Genomic DNA, 23566 nt, shown 5'->3' with positions numbered 1-23566 from the left:
AAAATTATACAGTCATACTGGTGATAGATTTCTATAAATACCCTTTGACTTCAATAATAATTGTAATTAGATATGAAATTTAAAAACCATCTTATGTATTGAATATTTATTTAACTGTGATACATATCCTTCAAATTTTATGAAATGTATCATTCAAATTTCTCAAGTTTGAGTAGTTGGCTAGAATCTTAGCATATCCCTGCATCCACCCTACTCTGAGGGGTACCTTAAATTGGGGAAAGTAGAGGTAGCTGGCCATAGTGCCACACTAACTCTTCACATGTCAAGGTCACAGAAACAGGTGAACTCTATTTCACCTGCCCTATGGGACTTCAGATCGAAAAGGGAACTTTTCTTTACTAATACTATTTACAAGTTTTTAACTAAGTTGAATTTACTCCAACTTTTTGCCTGTGGTATAAATTTATAATGAATACCCCCTACCACACATTTACAGATTCTGTTTTTCAAAACTATTACTTAGAAGCAGTAATGTACAAAATACTGAAAAGTGCAGCATTTACTTTGCATAGTTCAACTAACTAATAGTTTTATTTTAAAATAAATTAATCAAGTTAGAAAAAATGAATAATAAACAATGGAAGTGATGCGTAACAAAATTTGTACATAAAATTCATTGTACTGGAATAATGATAAACATTCATTGGAAGAAATACTTCTCAGCTTCAACATGTCTGCATAATATATAAACACTAAATAAATAAGTCTAGTAACATATCATAAGCTCAGTGAGGAGCTCTTTCATGTGTCTATATTTACATTATTACACTAGATTTTCAGGTTTAATAAATACTACATTACATTGAAATACCACTTAATATTTAAAGTGATCATCATATATAAAATGATAGGTTATTCTTCTTCGTAGAATGTAGTTAATACAAGTAAATTAAAAAATTGTAGGCCTTTTTATATTGAGGACTAAACATTTTTTGTCTTGAAATAATAAAAGTATTCGCACTCAAGTTTACTAATTTGAAAATATTGAGAACTATAGTCCAAAAGTAAAGATAAATTTAACAGTATTAAAATTTACCCAGAATATTTTAGGAATGAACAAGAGCAGTAGACGTATGTTTATTAAAGATAGCACCAGTATCTCATACAGCTGATGAGCTACAAGCTCCTTAAAACCTCCCTCTAAAAACATGAAATCCAGTGGCATCATAAGCCAGATATCACAAGGTGCAGTCAACCCACTCTCCCCCCCCCCCCCTTTAACAGTTATGCATATTCAGTTTGGTATCCTGCCTTTTTATTATTATAACTAGATAATACAAATATTTGGCTGTAATTTTTTTTTTTCTATTTGTGTCAGCCTAAATCATGCCACCCAGTGTGGAACCTTGATATGTAATTGATAAAATCCAATGATCTAGCCTTTACTAAAAACTACTCTTTACACAAATTATCTTTTTCATTACTGGTAAAATATACTTGAGTACCATAACGAAAAAAAAAAGCAATTATTAATAGCCATTTGTTCCTTCTGTAAAAGAGAGTTATCTGTTTTCAACTGTTAGATGGTTCATGTGAAACATTCCCTTCTTGACCTCACCTCGATATTTGGCAAGATCTTTTCTTGTCACCATTCCTATTGGCTGAAGAACAAAAGGAAAAATTGAAGAAATATTAATGTGTTTATGTTGTACCCAAAAAGATTTTAAATCCTTATGCCAAATGTTTTTACACTTCAAACATTAAAAATGAACTTAAGAGTTCTAACCCACAAGATTCCCAATCTCTAATTTTTTTACAATGAAAACTATACAGCAGATGTTCAAGCCAACAAAGTTTTAAACCCCCCTCTCAAATATTTAAAAATTACAACTACAAGAGATAGGTTTTAAAATTATTCTAACCAACTAGATTTTAAATTGCTCTCTTTCTACATTTTTATAATTTAAACAATATCATACATGTTCTAATAAATTCTAACCAGCAAGAGCTTAAATTCCAACCTTCCTCCAAATGTTTATAATTTTCTATGCCTGAGATGTTCTAGAGAACTATACTAGATATTTTTATGGTTTCTAATTCACAAGGTGTTTACCTCAAAGTTATCATTGATAACAACAAGGTGCCGAAGTCCTAGACCTCTGAACAGACGAAAGACCCGAGGCATTGAGAAATTCTAAAACACAAGATTTACAAAACTTAATCCATAACTCTATTGATTAGAAAGGAATATGCTTTCCTATTTTAATTTTACATTATCAAATCAAAGCAAAATATAAAATTTGTAGCCTAAAAATAAATTAACTACTTAAAAATATTTTAAAATTGTTATTTCCATATCTTTATGAGTTAAATAATATCTTTGTATACAAGAAATGGTTGAAATGTTCATACACTGAGAAAATTTAGAGTTTTATTCAATTAAAGCAACAACAAAAAACCTCCATACAACATCTAATTATCTCAATAAAAATAGTCTATTTATCTTATTTAAAAACATACAAAAGTTTAATCATCTATACCAAAAACATGCAAAAGTCTAATATTATCTCAAGCCAAAACATACACTTGAAAATTCTAAGTATGTCAATCATAAAATTAGTCTAATTTTCTAAATTAAAAACATTCACAAGCATAACCATCTCAACCAATCAACTGACCAGTGATACTGTGTATGGTGTCTGGTTCATGTAAGGCCTGAAATCCATCACACAATTTCTATCTTCTTCACTCAGCTGAATATCCTAATGAAAAGAATGTTGACATGTAAACCACCCTCAGTATTGTAGATTAAACAATGGTTTTCTTTGAAAAAGTGATACAAGACAGAGTGGTCAAGGAGTAGAGCACTAGAGCAAACCCAACAGTCTTGAGTTTGGATCACAGGCTTGAGTCTGTAGGATGCCTCTGAGTCCATCCAACTCTGAGGGTACCTGACTTATGTTATGGAAACAAGGTGATGAGCACAGTGCTGACCACACTATCCCCATGTATGCCGAGGTCATTAAGACAGATTAACTCTACTTCATCTGCTAAATGTCTTGGGCATGAAAGGAGAATGATGATGAAGTGATACAAGATTAACACTGATATTGCTCAGAGAAACTTTGTGTTTTTTGTGTATTTACATTACACAACTGTCCTGTATTTCAAAATTTTTATAAATACTTTAATAAGATGAATACAGGTTTATATAAAAGGAAACGCATACCTCTATTTTAAGACTTAATGCTACTGGGTATGGGTTCTGAAAATCGTTGAGTGACAAAATTTTAGTAGGTGTTTGGCCTTCTGGACAATAAACCTGAAAAGAAGAAAAAAATGTAATGCATTATTTAAAAAAAAGTTTTAGTGAGGTAATTTATTATGTATTAAGACCAAAACCCTGTTTTACCACAAAACTACAATAAAAACAACAACAAAAAGTATCAAAAACACATAACCCTTAAATAGATTGGGAAATGAAAATAGACTTTAAAAAATATTTTTAAAAATAAGCACATTATGTTGCTTCTAAATTAAATATAATTGTTTTTAAAACAATTTTAATTAAGGTATACACTTTAAAAGCCATGGCTTAAAAGCTATAGAGTAGAATCTACAATGGCTTCTTCTTAAACTTACTTTATTTTTAAGCAGAACCAGAATTTGAGAGCGTAGAATAACACCTTTTAGCTTTCCCTTTTGTGCTGTTGGACCCTGAAACCAAACAAAAGTAAATCTACTAGATCTTTACATGACTTTTTTAAATAAGATAGTCAGAGCACATGTTAATGTTTGCACTAATGCTGACCCCATTAAACTATCCAACCAATGATAGCCTTATTAATACACACGAAATTGCACACAAACAAATAAAAAGTGATCCCGCTTGATTTATGAATGTAAATATAATAAACCAGGAGAGATCTCCCCTAAACTTTCTCAAATATTCTTACATTACACTACGTGGGAAGGCAACTCGGAATATAGACATGATTTTTAATTACTTAAACTTTTAAAAATAGAATAGAATCTTGTAGAAAAAAGAATTGTGCACAAAGTGAACACCAAAACAAAATGTGCATAATAGTGCGGAATATTATTAGTACTTTATAAATTTACATGCGTTTTTGAGAAATCGGAAATAGCGTAAATTACTACTTCCGGTCAACGGAAATTACTCAAAATTTGATAGAAGGTAGAGAATTAGATCTTTTACTTTTACTTACATGTGAAATAGTACTCAAGTTATAGGCTTTTAAAAAATTCAAAGTAGAAAAAGTACCACTTCCGGTTATCAGAAATTGCTCAAAAGTTGATACGGATCTACTATTTTGATAAAATACTTATATATGAAATTTCATCAAGCTAGCCTTATTGGTACTCAAGTTATCGTGTTTACAGACACACACACATACACACAGACATATGGACAAGAGTGCAAAAATATGTTTTTTCGACTCAGTGAGGTGTAAATCGTCGAGATTTGTAAAAATCTCGATTTTGTTTTGCACGATTACAAGACTTTCTCTATACTTCGTATGTACGAGAAAGTAAAAATATCCTACATTTGAATCTAGCTCGATCACAGGAAATCCATTGAAGGTCTCTCCCACGAGACAGTCATAAAGGTTGCCCACTTTTTCTACTGAACACACTGACATCACAGGTTGGCTCATAAAGTCACTGCAAGAAAAAATATTTTTAAAAAAAATGGACAGGTTAGCTCATAAAGTCATTGCAAACATTTTTAAAAAAATCACTGCAAGAACAGTTATTTAAAATACAACATATTCTACAAATTATTCATAAATTCACAGCAAGAACCATTGTTTTGTTTTTTTAAAATAACATATTTATAACAGTGGTTTATAAAGTCAATGCAAGAAAAATTATTTTAAATTAACACATTAAGACAAACAAAATTAAGAGAGTTAACTACCTTGTTTAAAATATTCCTTTAATGTTGGTTATTTAATAAATTGTATGAGATTTAGAGACTTTTTTTTTTCAAATTCAAAAATAAAGCAGTTACTCAATTAATAACTAAAGAGTATAAATAGCAGATTACATAAACAATTCATTTTAAAAAAATATGCTAAACAATAATGTAAAATTGTGTAGAAACAGACCAACTATGGACAGTAGAACTTCTACTGAGAGAACATTTTCATAATGGTTTTTGTGGAAAATACTGACAATTACCTGACATAGACATGGTCACACAAGGGAGGTGGCTCCCATGATAGAAGTGGGATACCACTGACTTCAACATTCATATCATACAGACCCTGGTATAAAATGATAATAAATATGTATTTCAGATAACAATAATTGTAAATATTTTGTTTAAACATAATAGTGCATATTTTTGTTTAAAGGACAGCTCAAAATATTTTTGCTTATAACATTAGTCGTTATATTTTATTTAAATTTAAAACAGTAGATATGTTTTTAACACATATGTAAATATAACCCACAAAACATGAATACATTTTTTTAAAAATTATCATATTTGGATTACTCCCAATCTAGCAGAAGTTATCAAATTTTATCCCAATTTAAATTAACGTAAATATTAAAATAACTATTGTAATAAAACATTCTAAAATTCTTGCCAGATTCTACCAATTGTTATAAAAAAACCACTCAATAATTCTTCCTAGAGATGTGAAAGAAAATAAACAATATAGTATTGTAGCCAGATTTTAACAGTTGTAAAAAAAACCATTCACAAATTTTGCCAGAGAGTTGTAAAAATAACCATTCAAAAATTGCAGCCAGATACTAACAGTCGTAAAGAAATCTCCAACCCACTTTGAGATCATCAGGGCTATCATGATGCAGAGACCAAAGGTTATGTCCCCTGTACACTCCACAATGATCACAGTCAGGGATATAGTGGTTCTCAAACAGCCACCCAGCTGCGAGGCTGCACCTATCAGGGCATATTTACCTACATCTTTGGCCTGGAAATAAATCAAAATCAGAAAAAAAATATTTTAAATGATTTAGACCTCAAAGGGTTAATATAAATTAGTTATATTTAGCTCAACACCATATTAAATAATCCTAAAAAAGTGTTTTTATTATCAGTTGTGTCTGGGACAAGATTATTATTTCAATTATTTCTTGATTTATAAACGGTGATAAAATAATTTGTAAAATGAAAACGTAATTGGTAGAAAATTCAAAATATTTGCTATTCAAACTAAAACTATAAACATCAGGGCGATTGTAAACTTTGCAAATACCCAATGAGTGATGACCAACGTATGTATTTATTTCGTTTGATTAATAAACTAATTTATATTTTTAAACTATTTCATGGTTTTTAACAAACACAAAAACATTAATATGAAATCATTTTGGAACTAAAATCATTACAACAATTATGTTAATGAAAAAAATAGATTACATTAGGTTATAATTTTAATAAGCACTTTTTCTAAATTAACCCCAATGAAACTTGTTATTTTGTTTCAAAATATATTTAAAAAACAACAACAATGAAAAACAGGAGTTAACAAGAAAATTATGGGTTGAAAAGTTTTGTAGAACATATTATAATGCAGTTGGTTTTAATTTTGATATTTTTGCAAGTCAACTCTAATATAACATTATCTTTTTTTTCCAACCATATTAAAAAAAAGAAAACAAAAGTAACAAGAAAACAATGTTTAAAACATGCTTTTAGAACATTTAATAATCTGGTTCTAGTTTTGGCAAGCATACTTCCAAATTAATGTAAATATAACATATCTCATTTTTTCAAAAGTATGTTTTAAAAAAATAAAACCAAGAAATAACAAAGCTTAGAACATGGCACTAGAACTGGAGCTACCTTATGGTTGGAAATCTGTAGGGAAAAATTAACTCAAATAACAAAGAATCAAAACATGAATTCACCTCACAGAAAGTCCATAGAAGGCAATACAAAATAACAGTTGTGATACACTTTGCACTCACTCAAAACAAATTTTGTGTTCGAGCAAGTTTTCATGCACAATAATTTCAGTGTTTGTAAATTTTAAAGACTTGCATGAAAAAAACCCCAAACAAGCTGATGCTCCTGATATACCTTTTAAGAAGGTTTTATTACATAGTCTACTCTTTAATATCTTTGATAATTTAAGAGAATACAATGTAATAAAATCTTTTTAGAATTTTTTTTTTAAAAATGTGCATTAACACAAAGTTTTTTCCAGGCATCTCTTTGATGGGGTGGGGGGGGGGGGGGAGTCTTCCCTAGAAGAAAATGGAATTTATATAGAAAATATATACTTGTATCAGTGTTCAACCCCCACAACCTCACTAGAAATTTTAGCCCCCCCCCCCCCCCCCCAAGAGAAAAAAAATCTGGAAGAAACACTGCATTAAAATAAAATGTAATGATCATCACAGTGTGTTCTAAAACATTTATTTGACTTGTTGATATGATTTAAGATAAAGAATTGTTAATTTAATTTTTTTTTTTTACCAAAAATGAAATTTAAAAAAGAAGAGTTTTTCATACTTCACTATTAACGTGAGGTAATGTAACAGATAGCACAGTAGTGATAAATTTAGATTATTTAAGTGCAAATTCAAGTAATTAATTAAAAAGAGAAAGTGATCAGCTCACCTGGTCAGGGAAGAGCTGGACAACACCAAGGCCAATCAGTCTCCCCCAGCCTGCCCCAATGGCTAGTGAAGGAATGAACACACCGCTGGACACACTCAGGCCGTAGGTCCACACACCCAGCAGGAAAAAGATGACCAGAAATAGCACCAGGGAAAGCACACTATGTGTCTCTATATTGGGAAAAAATATACAGGAATTATGTTGAGCAAATTGAATTTTAATTTGTTATTAAATAGACTATACATTTTTCTAATGCATTTAATGTGAAATTAAATAAAAACAATTACAATGTTACACATAAAAGACAATCTTTTATAGAATATATTTTTTCTAATGAATTATGTATATAGATTAATTTTTTAAAACCAACAACACAATTAATAACACATTAATTACAATGCTTTACAGATTATACATTTTGAACTAAGTAATTCTTTTTTTTTAAACATAACATTACTAACATTTTTTTTGGTACTATTTTTTTTATCTAAGGGAGAAAATCCATCTGTAAAGGGAAGCTACTCAAACACTGTGCTAAAAACTGAATTATTCACCTTTTATTTGTGTCAAGACTATTATTTTTCTCTGCAAACAGTTTTAGCAAAGGGGTGAGGGGGTATGAAGGGCTAAGTATATAATTTAAAATTCATAGGATTTAAGTTTGAATATCAGAGTAAATTAGGCTTGGCATTGCACTGGATATACTGTACCATCATATGTGATTACCATGGTACATTTCCATGTATTTTCACAACACATATTAATACATTTTCAAAACATTTTAAAATATGCCCCTTACAATTGATAAAATGATACAAACTCACTAACCTTGCTTTACGACCAACATAACAATTGACCACATACCTATTGGATCATGCAGCAGTGCCTTGAGACAACCCTCTGGGGTTGTGAGAAACAGGGTTGACATGGAGTTGTGAGAGCCACCACTGCAACCCATCTGATATAAAACAAACAAGACATCAACAAAGGCATCAATATTATCAATAATGCAACTAAAGGTTGCATGTAATCTAGTGAAAAAATACTTAAAGGGGAATAACTTCCATTATATAAATCAGAGTAGGCCATGATCAGTGGTAGAAAGTCCATACACTTTAAAATAGCCAAAATTTTATACTTGATTTAGAGATTTTTTTTCTCGTTTAAGTTAAAGAATCAAAGATTAGATTTTATACTATGTATTTATATAGGTAACAGATAATTGGGAAAATTCAGGCTTTAATTTTTAGCACTTCCTTTTTTAGATTGCTAAAACTTTAAACATTAACCAAGGCAGCAAGTAAGCCAAATACTTAAATTTAATACATGAAATAGTTCAGTACAACCTGGTAATGTTTACCTGTGTTGTGATGGCATGGTCGTTGTAAGGCTCTGAGGTAGTGCAGTCCTTGACAGTGAACATGAGTAGAAAGGCAGCGATGCCACTGACCACTGAGACCAGGGTGGCCTCCAGGACTTTGATCCAGCGCTTCTTGTGCAAATATCTGGGTACATACAAGCCAATAATTTACTAATTAATTTTCTCTTCCCAACAACTAATTAATAACTTGAAACTATATAAACAGAAAAGAATATCAGGGTATTTGTGAAATTCGTTTTCTATGTCCCTTACCCCTGCTAAAGTCTGTTTTTAATTAATGTAGAAAACATGGATTAACATTTAGATACTAAAATATTACATAAAGGCCTTAAGACATTATCCATGAAATAAATAAAATCCATAATGTAAAACAACATGTTTGTATAATTTTTATTCTTGAAATATATTCTATGTGATGATATACAATCATGTTAGCACATAATCGTGAAAGTCATAAGTTACCCGCACCCCAGCAGTAAAATAATTTATTTTTGTAACATATTGGGACTTGTGAAGTCAAGGGAACTCACTCTTCTGTATTAGTATTATATTATATTGTTATCTTGAGTGATGTCCCTTACATGTTGTTACGTATATAAGTCTCTCGTCACTTCCGTCTAACCCTCTTTCCTCAGGGTGTGAATAAACTACTGTTAACAATCAATGTGGCTTCTCGTCAGTGATTACAATCTAGCACATTGGCGACGAAGGATAAATAATCCACTAGAAAGAGCACCTACTTACGCAAAAAAGAGGTTTGCTAGAGCATATTAGCTAAGTATTTCTAGAATAATGGCGCTGTATGGCCAAATAAAAGAATTTGATTCGAATGATGAAATCATTCAAGATTACCTAGATAGGTTAAGCTTTTACCTTGAAGCTAACGACGTGACGATAGAAGCCAAAAAGAGAGCTGTTTTGTTAACAGTCATAGGGCCTCAACAATTTAGGCTACTAAAAGACTTATGCGCACCAGCTAGTCTAACTACCAAGAGCTTTAACGAGCTGAGCAAATTGCTAACAGACCACCATGCGCCTACCCCATCAAAGTTTCTATGTCGAGCTAGATTTGACAGTAGGACTCGTCAACCAAACGAGTCAATATCAGAATATGTTGCTGCTTTACGTCATTTAAGTAAATTTTGTGAATTCGGCGATACGCTGTCTGACAGACTATGTGAAAAGTTTGTGACAGGTGTAAACAGCCCTGATATTCAAAGAAAGTTGCTGCTCGAGTCAGATCTAACATTGGAAAAAGCAATACAACTCGCAACTTCATTCCAGCAGTCATCCGAGGCGGCGAGATCTCTAGCACCTTCAGAGATCCATGCAGTAAACAGCAGGTTAGTCAACAAACACCAACCTCATCAGAGCATTCCAACTTATGCTAAACAGCCTGCACGTTTAAAGCCTAGATCTAAATCTAGTAATAATTATCAAAAATGTCATCGATGCAAAGGTCCCCATGCATCTCATCGATGCAAGTTCAAGTCTGCAACTTGTTATAAGTGCAGTAAGCAAGGTGACATTGCCAAGGCCTGCTTTGCAAAGTCTTCGTCTGTTGCTAAATCTAGCCAGTCAAGACAGTACCGCAACCAAAGGCAGCACTATGTTAACTCTCACCAAGACTACCTAACCCAACCAATGAACCACTCTACCTGTGAAAATGCTCAAACTGATTTGCAGCCGGAGTTCAACCTGTTCCCTGTGAAATCAGAAAGTCATGCTCCCATCAATGTACTAGTTAATATCAACGGTAAGAGCATCAGCTTCCAACTTGACACTGGAGCATCTCTAACAGTCATAACAAAGAAAGATTTTGACGCTGTCACAGGAGGATCAGTGCCTCTACAGCCATGTCACAAGTGTCTAACAACATACACTGGTGACAATGTTCCGGTAATAGGAGAGTGTATGGTTCATGTAAGTTATAATGGTCAAAGTGTTAAACTTCCTCTTCTTGTGGTTGAAGGAAATGGACCACCATTACTAGGTAGGAACTGGTTAAGTGATCTTAAGTTAAATTGGGAGAGTATATGTTCATTGAACAATGGAAAAGAATCTAGTCTTACTTCACTAGATAAAGTAATATCCGAAAATAAAAGTGTTTTTGGCAATTCAGGTTTACTAAATGATAGAACAGTGAAGTTAAGCATTAAAGACACAAATCTAAGATACTGCAAAGCTAGAGTTCCACCTTATGCAATGAGGAATAAAATTGAAAATGAGCTAAGTAGATTGAAATCTAATGGCATCATAAAGAAGGTAGACTATTCCGATTGGGCAACGCCCATTGTGCCAGTGTTAAAGAAGGATGGTTCTATAAGAATTTGTGGAGACTATAAAACTACACTGAATAAGCAAATAGAGCTAAATAGGTACCCTATACCTAACATTGAGGAAATTTCTTTGAATTTGGCAGGAGGAGACAAATTCACTGAATTAGACTTTAGTCATGCTTACACTCAACTAGAACTGCATCCAGATTCAAAAATTCTATACGACAATAAACACACATAAAGGACTCTACCAATATGAAAGACTATGTTTTGGCATATCATCTAGCCCTGGAATTTTCCAGGCTGTCATGGACAGTATTTTTAAGGATATTCCAAATGTTTGTGTTTATTTTGACAATGTGTACATAACTGGTAAGAATGACACTGAACATCTTAAAACACTTGATAAAGTCTTGAAAATTGTTGGTGAAAAAGGTTTAAAGATAAACAAAGATAAATGTCAATTCATGCTGACAGAAATTAGTTTTCTTGGTTATATATTAAGCAAGCAAGGCATCAGACCTCAACCTGAGAAAACAAAAGCCATTAAAGAAGCACCCAAACCTGAAAATACCCAACAACTAAGAGCTTTTTTGGGCTTGATAAATTACTATGCAAAGTTCATAGGGAATCTGTCTGGTAAACTATCACCACTGTACAAGCTGCTACAGAAAAATGCAACTTGGCACTGGGGTAAACAACAAGAAGCTGCTTTTAATACAGCAAAAGAGGCTTTGTCTTCTGACACCTTACTAACTCACTATGACCCAGGGAAAAGACTTGTATTAACATGTGATGCTTCACCAGATGGTGTAGGAGCAGTCTTGTCCCACATGGATGAGAAGGGTGACAGACCCATTGCTTTTGCCAGTAGATCTTTGAACCAGGCTGAGAAAAATTATTCTCAGTTAGATAGGGAAGGCTTAGGCATCATTTTTGGTGTTAAGAAATTTCATAAGTTTCTGTTTGGTAGGAAGTTCACCATCTTTACAGATCATAAACCATTGCTAGGTTTATTTGGAGAAAACAAAACCCTACCTGAGCATGCCTCACCAAGAATTCAAAGATGGGCTATCACACTAACTGCATACAATTATGAATTGAAATACAAACCTGGATCTGAGAATAGTGCAGATAGTCTTAGTAGATTACCTTTAAAAAACCAAAGCCTTAGTTATGTACCAGAAGATGTATTTGTTCTCTTCACTATCATGGATAACTCCAATATAAATGTGAATGATATTAAAAGAGAAACACAAAAAGATGAGTGCTTAATAAAAGTATATGAGTACTGTAAAAATGGTTGGCCTGAAGAGTCTGTGAATGATGACTTAAGGCCATATAAAATAAGAAATAAAAACCTTTGTGAAGATAATATAAAAGATGGACAAGATGCAATCCATTATTAGTCAGAGTTGACTAAACAAAGTATTTGTAACTTAATAAATGATTATGGTGATATGGCAATTTCAAATGCTTTTAAAGAGAATACATTAGTAAGAAGGAATGTGATCATCAAACAACTTTGCTAACATCATTAGCACTTACAGAAACTAAAAGGGTAACATCAAAAGAAAAGAAAAAGATTTTTGCCATTTAATACACCCACTTCAAATACTGGATCACAGTTGCAAAGTGATATGGTCCAGGATATTACTTTTAAACAGTATTTTTAGTTACAAAAAAAAGCACTATCAGATTACCTGAGAAAATTGATCAATCAAAGAAATCTATGTCAGTCAAGGATCTGAATAACAGCATAATACTTCCAGATGCCAATTCAAAAATAGTTCCATTAAATCATGACAAAACATGCATTGAAAGAGAATTTGGTGTTAATGAGAATGTGTATCTAAGAATTTATGGGAGAAAGGAAAAATGGATACCAGGTCAAATTGTTCAATGTACAGGACCTGTGTCTTATAAAGTAAAAACAAATGATGGACTTATTGTCCGTAGACATGCAGACCAGTCAAAAATAACTTGTGCAGATAATAAGTGTGAATCTGTCAATCCCACCAAATCTGATCAGTTCACACCAACTCAGTTGTTCCACAACCAAGTTCTGTTGATATGAGTGAACCAAGTTGTCTAGAGTCAGAAAATGTAAATTCTGGAGTTAATGATTTAAATCTTAGACTTCCTGAGATAGAGAATCCAGATGGTCAGAATATTGAGTCACCAAATCAAAAGCCACTGAGAAGGTCAAACAGGACAATCAAGGTCCCAAATAAGTTAGACCTATGATTTTAAAGGTCAAAAGGACTTTGACATCATTGTTTGTATTTTAATTATGTTGTAACATATTGTGCATTGTTTGTAAGGATGTAATCTACCATAGTGTTCATGTTACAATATAATTGGTGATTTTAGGATACTGTAAATTGTTCTATTGAGAGATGTGTTGTGTTTACTAAGGGTAAAGGGATGTAACATATTGGGACTTGTGAAGTCAAGGGAACTCACTCTTCTGTATTAGTATTATATTATATTGTTATCTTGAGTGATGTCCCTTACATGTTGTTACGTATATAAGTCTCTCGTCACTTCCGTCTAACCCTCTTTCCTCATGGTGTGAATAAACTACTGTTAACAATCAATGTGGCTTCTCGTCAGTGATTACAATCTAGCACAATTTTAGCACACGAACTATGATTTAATTTGCAAGCAAGACACTCACCTTTGCCTGAAGATTGTTAGCTTATAGTTCATGGCTACAAACAAGGAACCCAATAGACCACCTAAGGAAAAAAAAAATAATTTCTTCAAAATTTTAAATTATCAAATTATTACATTTTTCAATTCCCAGTATAAATTTTTTCCATTTTTTAAACTAAACAATTCAGTATTTTCTTTACATTTTCTCAAATTTTAGAGTTTGCTTTTTACTAATATTTTCATATTACTATACTTTTATTTAAAAAATTGAACTAGCAAAGGTTAAAGCTTGACCATTACCTACTGCTGCCATAAGGATGAAAACAGGAATTTCAATCAGGTCAAAGGTCAGGTTCTGTAAAATAAATATTAAAATGTTACACTTACAGTAAACAGATTCTACAAATTCCCAAGTAGTCAAAATAAACCACAAGACAAGAATAAACTCAAAAGACATTTTTAAAAAAAAATCAAATTCCAAAAAAAAGTTGCTATTTCAAATCTTGTAATGACTTGACATGCTCGTATTTACCAAAATAATTTTGAATAAGTTTTCACACAACAGAAAACACTTACAGGAAATGTGTTAAAGCGCACTAAACCTGGATTGGATAGGTGGGTTGGGTGACCCTCAAAGGCACTTAGCAAAAAGTTTGTGGAAAAACACGCCACCATAGCTGAGAAAAACTGAAAAAAAAAATGTCATACATTTTTACAAACATCAGTGTGTACTTTTGAAGAGAAATATTTTAGTATTAAAATGTAATGAAACAGTGTTTTAAAGGCTTATGTTATATAATATATAGTTCTGCATATAAAGTGTATGGGGTCATCCATAAATGAGGTCACGCTGTTTTGGCGATTTACCTCCCCCCCCTTTCCCTTCGTCACATATACTCACCAAAAGCCAGACACCCCCCTAAAATGACGTCACACCTCTGGCTACAATCCCCCACCCCCCTCAAAATTGCAGTTACATTTTTCTTAAAATACGATATTTTTTCAAAACCTTTTCTGAACTCTATCAACATATTTTAATCAATTCCTACTACAATTTATTAAAACAGTATTCTAAAATGCGAAATAACGGCTAAAATTCGTTTTCTAACATTGCTTTTTTTATAATGTAAAAGTGGGACGACCTCCCACCCCTCCCCACCCCCTGATCACTCACCTTCACAAAATTACGGACTCCCCCCTCCCCCCCTACGAGTGTGACGTCATTCATGGACGACCCCTATCTAGAATTCTTTATATTAATTGTTATATATATCTATATAAGGATAGAAGAGGCGTAGCGAGGGGGGGGGGGGACATATGTCCCCGAGCGCCGACCTTAGGGGGGGGGGCGCCAAATTGAAAGTTTGAGGGGGGGAGTGCAAATGAAAAGTTCGAGGGCGGGGGGGGGGGGTGCAAATCTAAAGGAGCGGGGGGGGGGGGTGAAAATAAAAAGTTAAGTTCGAGGGGGGTGCAAATCGGAAGTTTGTCCCCGGAAAAGGCCGAAATTCTCAAATTTGGCATGAAAAAGTTCGGAAGTGGCCAGATATAAACAGGATGACGGACATCGCAAAGCATTATCGCCTACAATGTCAGAAAAATATTTTCAATACCTCCCTCAAAGTCTATTGAAACGATGTATTTGCCTCTAACAGAGTTTGAAAATACTTGTTTTTTTTTCCTTAAAGTATTTAATAAACCGGGAGTGATCTCCCCTAAACTTTCTCGAATATTCTTATATAAAATAACAGGGGATGGGAACTCGGGCTATAGACATGATTTTTAATCCATTTTAAATACTTAAAGTTTTAAAAATAGAATAAAATCTCGTAGAAAAAAGATTGCACACCAAGTGAACGCCAAATAAAAAAAGTGCATAATAGTGCGCAATATTATTAGTACTTTAAAAATTTACATTAGTTTTTTGAGAAATCGGAAGTAGCGTAAATTAGTACTTCCGGGCAACGGAAATTACTCAAAATTTGACAGAAGGTAGAGAATTAGATCTTATACTTACATGTGAAATTTAATTTATCTATCTGAAATAGTACTCAAGTTATAGGCTTTTGAAAAATTCAAAGTAGGTAAAGTACCACTTCCGGTTATCGGAAATCGCTCAAAAGTTGATACGGATCTACGATTTTGATAAAATACTTATATATGAAATTTCATCAACCTAGCTGTAACGGTACTCAAGTTATCGTGTTTACACACGGACAGACACACACACACAGACATACGGACAGAATTGCAAAGCCCAGTTTTTCAGACTGGATTACGCATAAAACCTCTTAATTTTGATAAATCTGGATTGATAATTTTTGCCCGATTAAAATAAGTCCTCTATACTTCGGATGTGATGAAGGACTGAGGTGTAATACGGTGAAAATTGTTAAAATTTCAATTGATTTTTGTGCACGATTACAATACTTTCTCTATACTTCGTATATACGAGAAAGTAAAAATGCTTGTTCGACTAGAGCAGATAGACACTTGTAGCTAAAAAAATGCGAATCAAACCAACCACTTTCCACACCAGCTCAGTGTTCCAGAAGCTTGCAGCCTCCTCCACGCTGAACAAAGTCCCACCAACTGGGGCGCCAAAAGCAGCAGACACACCAGACGCAGCCCCGGCAGCAACTAAATCACGAATTTTATGATCCGTCCGGAATATTCCATACAGCTGAAACATTTCAAATTATTCGGGACATTTTATTCTGGCTTTAAAGTATTAAAACCATGCCGTTTAAAAATAATGTTTAAGGTTCATTAATTCGTTTGGCAAACCTACACTAATGTCTTTTTTAAACCACGGTATCCTCCCTTTGCCTATACCAGCGGCTATAATACCTCCCGAGTGGGCCATTGGTCCTTCCTGTAAAAAAAAAAAAAAATTTTAAAGTTTAAGTTTTGAAGTTTTAGAAAATAAAACAAATAATAACACGTTTTCCAAAGTTTAAGTTGTACAATATTTTATTCTAATTGTTTTTTATAACCTTAAAAAATTTTAAATGAATAAAAGACATTTAATTGAGTTAAAGAACTGTAAGGAACAAAAAACAACAAAAAACTATAAGAAAAAAAGAAGGAAAAAAAATCCAAAAAGAAGAACCAAGAAAGAAATGATCTACCTTTCCACAGGCCAGTCCACCTAGAATTGAGAGCACCACCCCCACACATTTGGCAACGAAGGCACGAAGTGACAGAAGACCAGGGATCCGGACGCCATTTAAATACGATTTTATCAGCGGTATACCACTGCCGGCTGCCATTGGCTGTTTGAGTTTGAAAGAAATAATATAATTAGTGTTAATAATTTTAAAATGCCTTGCTTCTTCGTTATTTTATTGTAATGTTGGATGGTATTTCCAATTTTTACTAGTCGACTTATTGAATCAAATTTCAGACTGCTTTTCTTTCTGGATTTGCTTTCATGGCCTTTGTCCAACCAAAAACAAACTAAAAGGCAGCAGTTGTTTAATTTTGGAGTTTCCTTTTCTAGATGGGTTGCTGTCCCTAGCTAACGAGCCTCATCTGCCCCGAGGTTCGAACTCGAGCGTTTTCGGTTCATCAAGCATCAGCTTGACCCGACCACGCCTACCAGTTTCTTTGCCCATTTTAAAAATGTAATATAAATTTTAGGTTAAAATAGCCATATTTTAAAATTATATCTCTGAAACCTAGTAATTTGAGTAAATTTAAAACCGACCTAAAATGTTCTCAAGAGAAACCAATAATAATTTCCTTTAATGTCTATGTGTTAACAACACACAGCAACAGATGTCAGAGCAACGATGGAGGCTAAAAATACTTTATAAACACCAATTCTAAATTCGTTGCCTTAATGGGCTGTATGTACTGACGCAAATAGAACAAAAACAAGTCGATACATTGGGGAGGGGATGGGTGCTTTCCCCTTGCTGAATGTTGTCGTATGGCTTCGCGCATCTGTTAGGAGGAAATGGAAAGTCTAGAACGGAACTAAGCTCCAATTTGTTCCCAACATATCTCGGTGTATTTGTGTGGGAGGGAGGGGGGGGGGGGGTTGAAAGAGGGGCTGGATAGTGTATTACACTCAAGTTTTCAAGATGTTATTAGAGTGGTGTGATTTTCATTTCAGAGGTCGCAAATTATTTTCATATTTTCTTTCTATTCACGCTTAAAAATAAATAAAAAGAACATTTTTTTTTTAAAATTTTAAGTTAAAAAAAAAAGAATTATAAAATTTATAACTTGGATAGATTCAATTTTTTAATTGACAAAACTAGTTAATTATTCTTGATCTGTAATTAAAAAGCGATAATTATATTCTCAAATTTGCAAATTATTTTCAAAGACATGTAAAAGCTATAAATGGGGTTGTTTCGATTTTGTTATGAACACAAATAGCAAAAAAAACGCAAAATATTCTAAAATTTGCCAAAAAAAAACGTGAGTTAATTAATCACAGGCTTGTTTTTATATTAAAAAAAAATGTGTAGTGACTACATAGAAGACTAAACCCCTGATAAACAGAGAGTAGACTAATGAAGAAGAACAACACACTCTATTTTAAGCCTGTGAAATAGATTACGGGCGTAATAATGCACACTTAGCAGAAATCTTATTCCTTGTCTCTATATCGTCACATGTCGATACAAAAAGCCAATCTCCCCCCCCCCCACACACAAACGTCTAAAGTTCTATCCCCATTCCTAAAAATAATATCTAACCAAACTATTATTTAGCTTACAATTTTGATTGCTTTAAAAAAAGGCTATGTCACATATCTTAAGGCCCAATCTTTCACCCCTCCCCCAGAAACACAAGTCTAACACCCGCCCATATGTAGCCTACACGTGAGAGCATTTACAAACGATCCTATGAACAAAGTATCGATACAATATTTTGTTTAATTGTATAGACAGAAATTAACACTAACGATACAGTACCCTTCCAAATAAAAAATAACGAAACAACAACCAATACTTCGACCACAAGTCTTCGTCAGATCGAACAATAAAATTCAGATAAAACAACATAATAAAAATGTGTCTTAAAGACCCCCATTAATTTGAAAACAAATCTAATAAATACCTATGTGATTAAAACAATTAATTAAATTGATCTAATTATTAAAAACTTGATTACCTGAAGGAAGGTGACGAGAGAGGAGCCTAGCAGTGTAATGACAGCATTGATACAGATCCATATCATGGCAGGCTGTATCAGGCAGTCCCCCTTATCTGTGCTGCATTTATCTAGGTCTGTTCACTTCGTCAAGGATATCATTAGCTTGGTGTATTGAATATTTCTTTAACAATTATTTTCATTCATTTAAAACATTTACTGTTAGCTATCTTACAAAAATAAATAAAAAGCTGTTACCATAAAAAATCGCAGAAGGTCAATAGCAACATTAATTTAATAGCAGGTTAGCCTACTTGTGTGTGTGTGTGTGTGAGTGTGTGTGAGTGTGTGAGTTGTTTATTGTAAATTAGAGTAAATTAGTGGAAATTTTCATTGAAAATGAACGCTAGTTATGTCGCAATTGAACGCTGTTAAATAAAATCGAGACAAATAATTAAGATACCATGCTTTAAACATGACTTACTTATTGCTTACGTTTTAAATATACTATGATAAACGTTGCTTTTTAGCAGGTCTACCTAAACAATTCGACGTGACTTTTAAAAATATCCATAGACTTAGGGTTAGGGTTATGGCTATGAGGGTCAAGGTTATGGTTAGGGGTTAGAATTAAGGTTTATGGTTAGAGTTAGGGCGACAACTTGACCGACTTCCCCGTGTACTATAACGTATTTACTTCAAGCCGTCACAAGTAAGCTATTTAGTAAAAGGTCTATTAGTAAACATCCATCTCATCAAGTGGACATTTACCTGGTCTAGTTATCGGACAACAAATGTCATTTGTTAGAAAATATCCGGCCTAGTTGTAAGACAACATTCATCATTTGTGAGAAAATCTGTAAACAACAGGGCACATCAACATAGCCAGCCTAAATTTAGACATCTCGTTTTATCCCGTCTATTCCCGTTACACGACCTGGTCAAATAATGCTATACAATCACAAGTGAGCAGTAGAACCTATATTACCCTCCCCTCCCACCCTGCTCAGAGTGAGTAATTGTAGCTTGTAAAAAAATCTCAGATATGTAATTATGTGTTTTACACGATCTTTTAAGCACGAAATCTGCTCAACACTAGGTATAACAAGTACCCGTTGGCTGTATAAAAAAAAAACTCTAAAGGCTCGCTGATGATCCTATCTGCACACAATAGAATCATTAGAGTTGAAATAAAACATCAGCTTGAATCTCTATCACCCGGCAAGTGATATTAGTGATATACTCCTCGATCATTCACCCATCACCACTCCCTTCCACCCCTTCTCCTATTCAACCCTTTCCCAAACACAGTATCTGCCAACACGTTAATAAAATATTATTTACGAGCCGACCCGCGGCGTATCATACGCCGCTATTTAGTTGTTTTATTTTCTACTTTTCAGTAATTCATAATTTGTGAAATCGACAGTACCACTGCCGTCACTGAAAATATTTGCTTTATAACACTATCAGTAAGTCGTTAAGGACGATAACCCCCCCCCCCCCCGCACCTTCCCCCCCCACCCCCCGTGAAAGCAGCCTCCTCTTAGTTACCTCCCCTAAGTTTAAAATCGTTTCAAACTAAATTTTCTGCCCCTAATAGCCGTCACTAAACCTGGCCCTACGAATGTAAACATTTAGGCGTGAACCACAGCTCACCAGACATCATAGAGAGGGGACTGCAAGGCGCGCTTATAGCTTGTTTTCTAACGTCTCCCAGAAGAGAATTATATATATATATAGATTATATTAACCCTGCATTTTTCCACACTTACACTTTTAGACGTATCTATTCTACATTCTCTTAACCTCATCCGTTTCTCAGTGAGGTTTCAACATTACGTGCAACAGTCTAGTTTCTGTAGATACTATACGACCCAGTGTCCCAATATTGACATCACCCCAACTTTCGTTGCACCTAGATCTACATTGTTAGGCCAAGTTAGCGGTCTCCGAATAATCTCTTGACATTTTCTGCTCCCTATACTTTCTGTACCACCATACGGCGCACGCAATATGATGTCATTTGTTTGAAGATGCATGCGATTATGTGTTTTCCGAACGGACACTTGCTCTAATTCGACAAATGCCCGAAAGGATTTGTCGCATTCGGGCAAGTCTCCATTTGGGCATTTGTCGCATTCGGGCAAGTGTCCATTCAGGCATTTGTCGCATTTGGGTAAGTGTCTTTCGGGACTTTGTCGTAGACCCCAATTAAACATTTAAAATGACATGCCCTAAAATGTTGTTTTAAAAAAAAAGATACAGGTTTTGATGAGGTTAAACTTCTGATGCGCTATAAGTTCAACAGAAATCTGCACCCCGGCTGCCATTAGTGCTGTCCCGATGCCAATAGCGAAGTAAACAAACCAGTTGCTTAGCAACTTGAGCACGAGCTTCCGCTGAGGAAGAAAAAAAAAACAATTGGTATAAGAATATTTAATGGGTGTTTAGAATAATAATTTATAGTATTAATTTTATAGCTTTAGGTGATCAGTGTTGTTAATTCCTATTTAAATTTCAACCTAACTCAACCTGATCGATCTTGTTTCGGCCAAGCAAGCATAAAAAAAAGTACAGCTAAAGAAATTGTGAGGGCAGATAACTTTTGCTAACGCTGCGTAAGTTCTCTCCAACGTTTGTATTCTTGAGTTACCGTTCTTTGTTGACGTGGTGAGTTATTTTGTATTTAGAACATCGACCTTCCCATCACGATAACAACAATATTTTACACTATATCCGGGTACTAATCAATTTCATTAATTCTGAATACACTTTTTTCTTCCTCGTTCGGTAATTCTAGAGTTTGAAGGGATCCCCCCGAACACATTTAAGTATTACTTGTCAACTTGTTATGCGCAAAATAGGCCGTTGATTCCGATTTCAGCCTGCTTTTCTTTTTTGGATTTGCTTCCATAGCCGTTGTCCAACTAAGAATAAACTACAGTTGTTTGATTTTGGAGTTGTCTATCCTAGAAGAGTTGCTGTCCCAAGCATTGAGCATCATCTGCCCGAGGTTAATTAAGTTGATTATATAAATTTAGGGTTGGTTTAAACAATCTGATGCTGACGTACCTTCGATGTTTTTTCTTCATTCTTTTTTCTCTGCAGTTGACTGTCGATCTCCTCATAGTTCATACTCTGAAACATAAAAGAGGGAAATTAAATGTACGAACCAGAGATGCATGACATTTAGCCTAACTAGGAGATTATTGAGCCAGCTCAGCGCTAATGAGTACCCAGCATAAAATGGGTCATAGGGCTAGCTATACAAGCACGTTACATCCTCTACACCAACAGTACAGTAAACGGAATGGGTGGTGCGGGGGGGGGGGGGGGGGGAGGGGGGGATGTTTCACGGGTGCATTAAACCCATTTTACTTTTTAAAAAATTATTTATGTCTGTCATTTAAAGTCTACAAGCCATATATTGAGTTGTTTGTTGTTTACTAAAAACTTATACAAGAACTTACTTGATAAAAGGCCTATTTTAATGTACTGGTAGCACAGTGTTAACTTATATAAGCGTTTAATAAATAAAAGTAAACATAAGACATCACATATTCAGTACAAAAAACTTCAGCGATCGGCGTAGCGTGGTATTCTCAACACATGTAGATAAAAAAAAAACACGTGACGTCATTGGGGCTTATCTATGGAGTGCCCACTTAAGTTGGTTATCTTTTGGAGTAGCTAGCAACCTTTGTTTAGTAACTCCAGGCTGTCTTCGAAATGAGAGTTACCGCTCTTAGTTGAATTGATGAGTTGTTTTTGGGTTTGGACGAATTAAGAGTTACCGTTCTTTGTTGAAGTGGTAGTTGTTTTGGATTTAGAAAAGTTACCTTCCCCCTTTTTAATAAAAAAAAATTACATCGCGTTGTACCCGGATATTAATCAATTTAATTATTAATCAAGTAGATTATATGTTTTTTGTCATTTACATTTTATTCATAAACATGTTGTTTTTTAACATTCGTTTGATATATTTTTCCTAAAGCGGTTTCTTAAAACTAGAAATTAATTAAGAAATTAAAATTAGGTGGATTAAAAAGAATAACTTTATTTTTTTAGAACCTTTAGTAGGAAAACAAAAACACCATAAGTGAAAATCTACCTTTAATGGTAAATTACTTACCTCCCATTTTGAATGCAGACGTTTACGAAAACGAGGCGAGTCTTCGCCATATTGTTTCCATCTCTTGGCCACATCCTGTTGACGTAATCGAAACATTAAAACATAAATTTCATGATTGTTAACTTGTATTTTTTAGCGTGCTCTCCGTAATCGAAAAGTAGAATCTTGTTGTAATGAAATAATGTATTAATTTAACCTATTCCTATTGGAACCAGATAGAGACAACGAACAGTTATATCATTAAAGCTATAGGAGAGAGATATTAAATATAGAATCGAGTTTCTCCGATAGACCAGCCATCTTTAATTTTAAAGCGAAGCCCTGACCCATGAAGTTTGAAGTTAAATTCGGCTTCGATCTTACCAGCTGTCCATATATAACAAGATTTATATTTAGTGATGTACTATTTTATTTTTACTGTG

The 23566-nt window shown here is 33.7% G+C and overlaps 1 protein-coding gene across 1 annotated transcript; it reads right to left on the bottom strand.

The window, feature by feature from the left end:
* Nucleotides 1-1371: 1371 nt before the first annotated feature.
* On the bottom strand, nucleotides 1372-23219 carry LOC131951755 (H(+)/Cl(-) exchange transporter 7; the record flags this gene model as incomplete). The annotated part of the gene is given in 21 exon segments (XM_059314141.1): nucleotides 1372-1622; nucleotides 2075-2155; nucleotides 2640-2723; nucleotides 3191-3283; nucleotides 3604-3678; nucleotides 4530-4647; nucleotides 5167-5252; nucleotides 5754-5930; nucleotides 7586-7755; nucleotides 8450-8543; nucleotides 8946-9090; nucleotides 13926-13986; nucleotides 14204-14258; nucleotides 14480-14590; nucleotides 16425-16583; nucleotides 16692-16775; nucleotides 17032-17175; nucleotides 19031-19146; nucleotides 21276-21411; nucleotides 22085-22150; nucleotides 23145-23219. Coding segments are annotated over 21 exon segments (2229 nt in total), but the record flags the coding sequence as incomplete, so codon positions are not given.
* Nucleotides 23220-23566: the final 347 nt, after the last annotated feature.

The sequence above is a fragment of the Physella acuta genome, unplaced genomic scaffold (genome assembly GCF_028476545.2).
Source record: "Physella acuta isolate Inbredline_101_S28 unplaced genomic scaffold, ASM2847654v3 ptg000825l, whole genome shotgun sequence".
NCBI lineage: Eukaryota > Metazoa > Mollusca > Gastropoda > Physidae > Physella > Physella acuta.
This window is presented reverse-complemented; position numbering and strand designations above follow the sequence as displayed.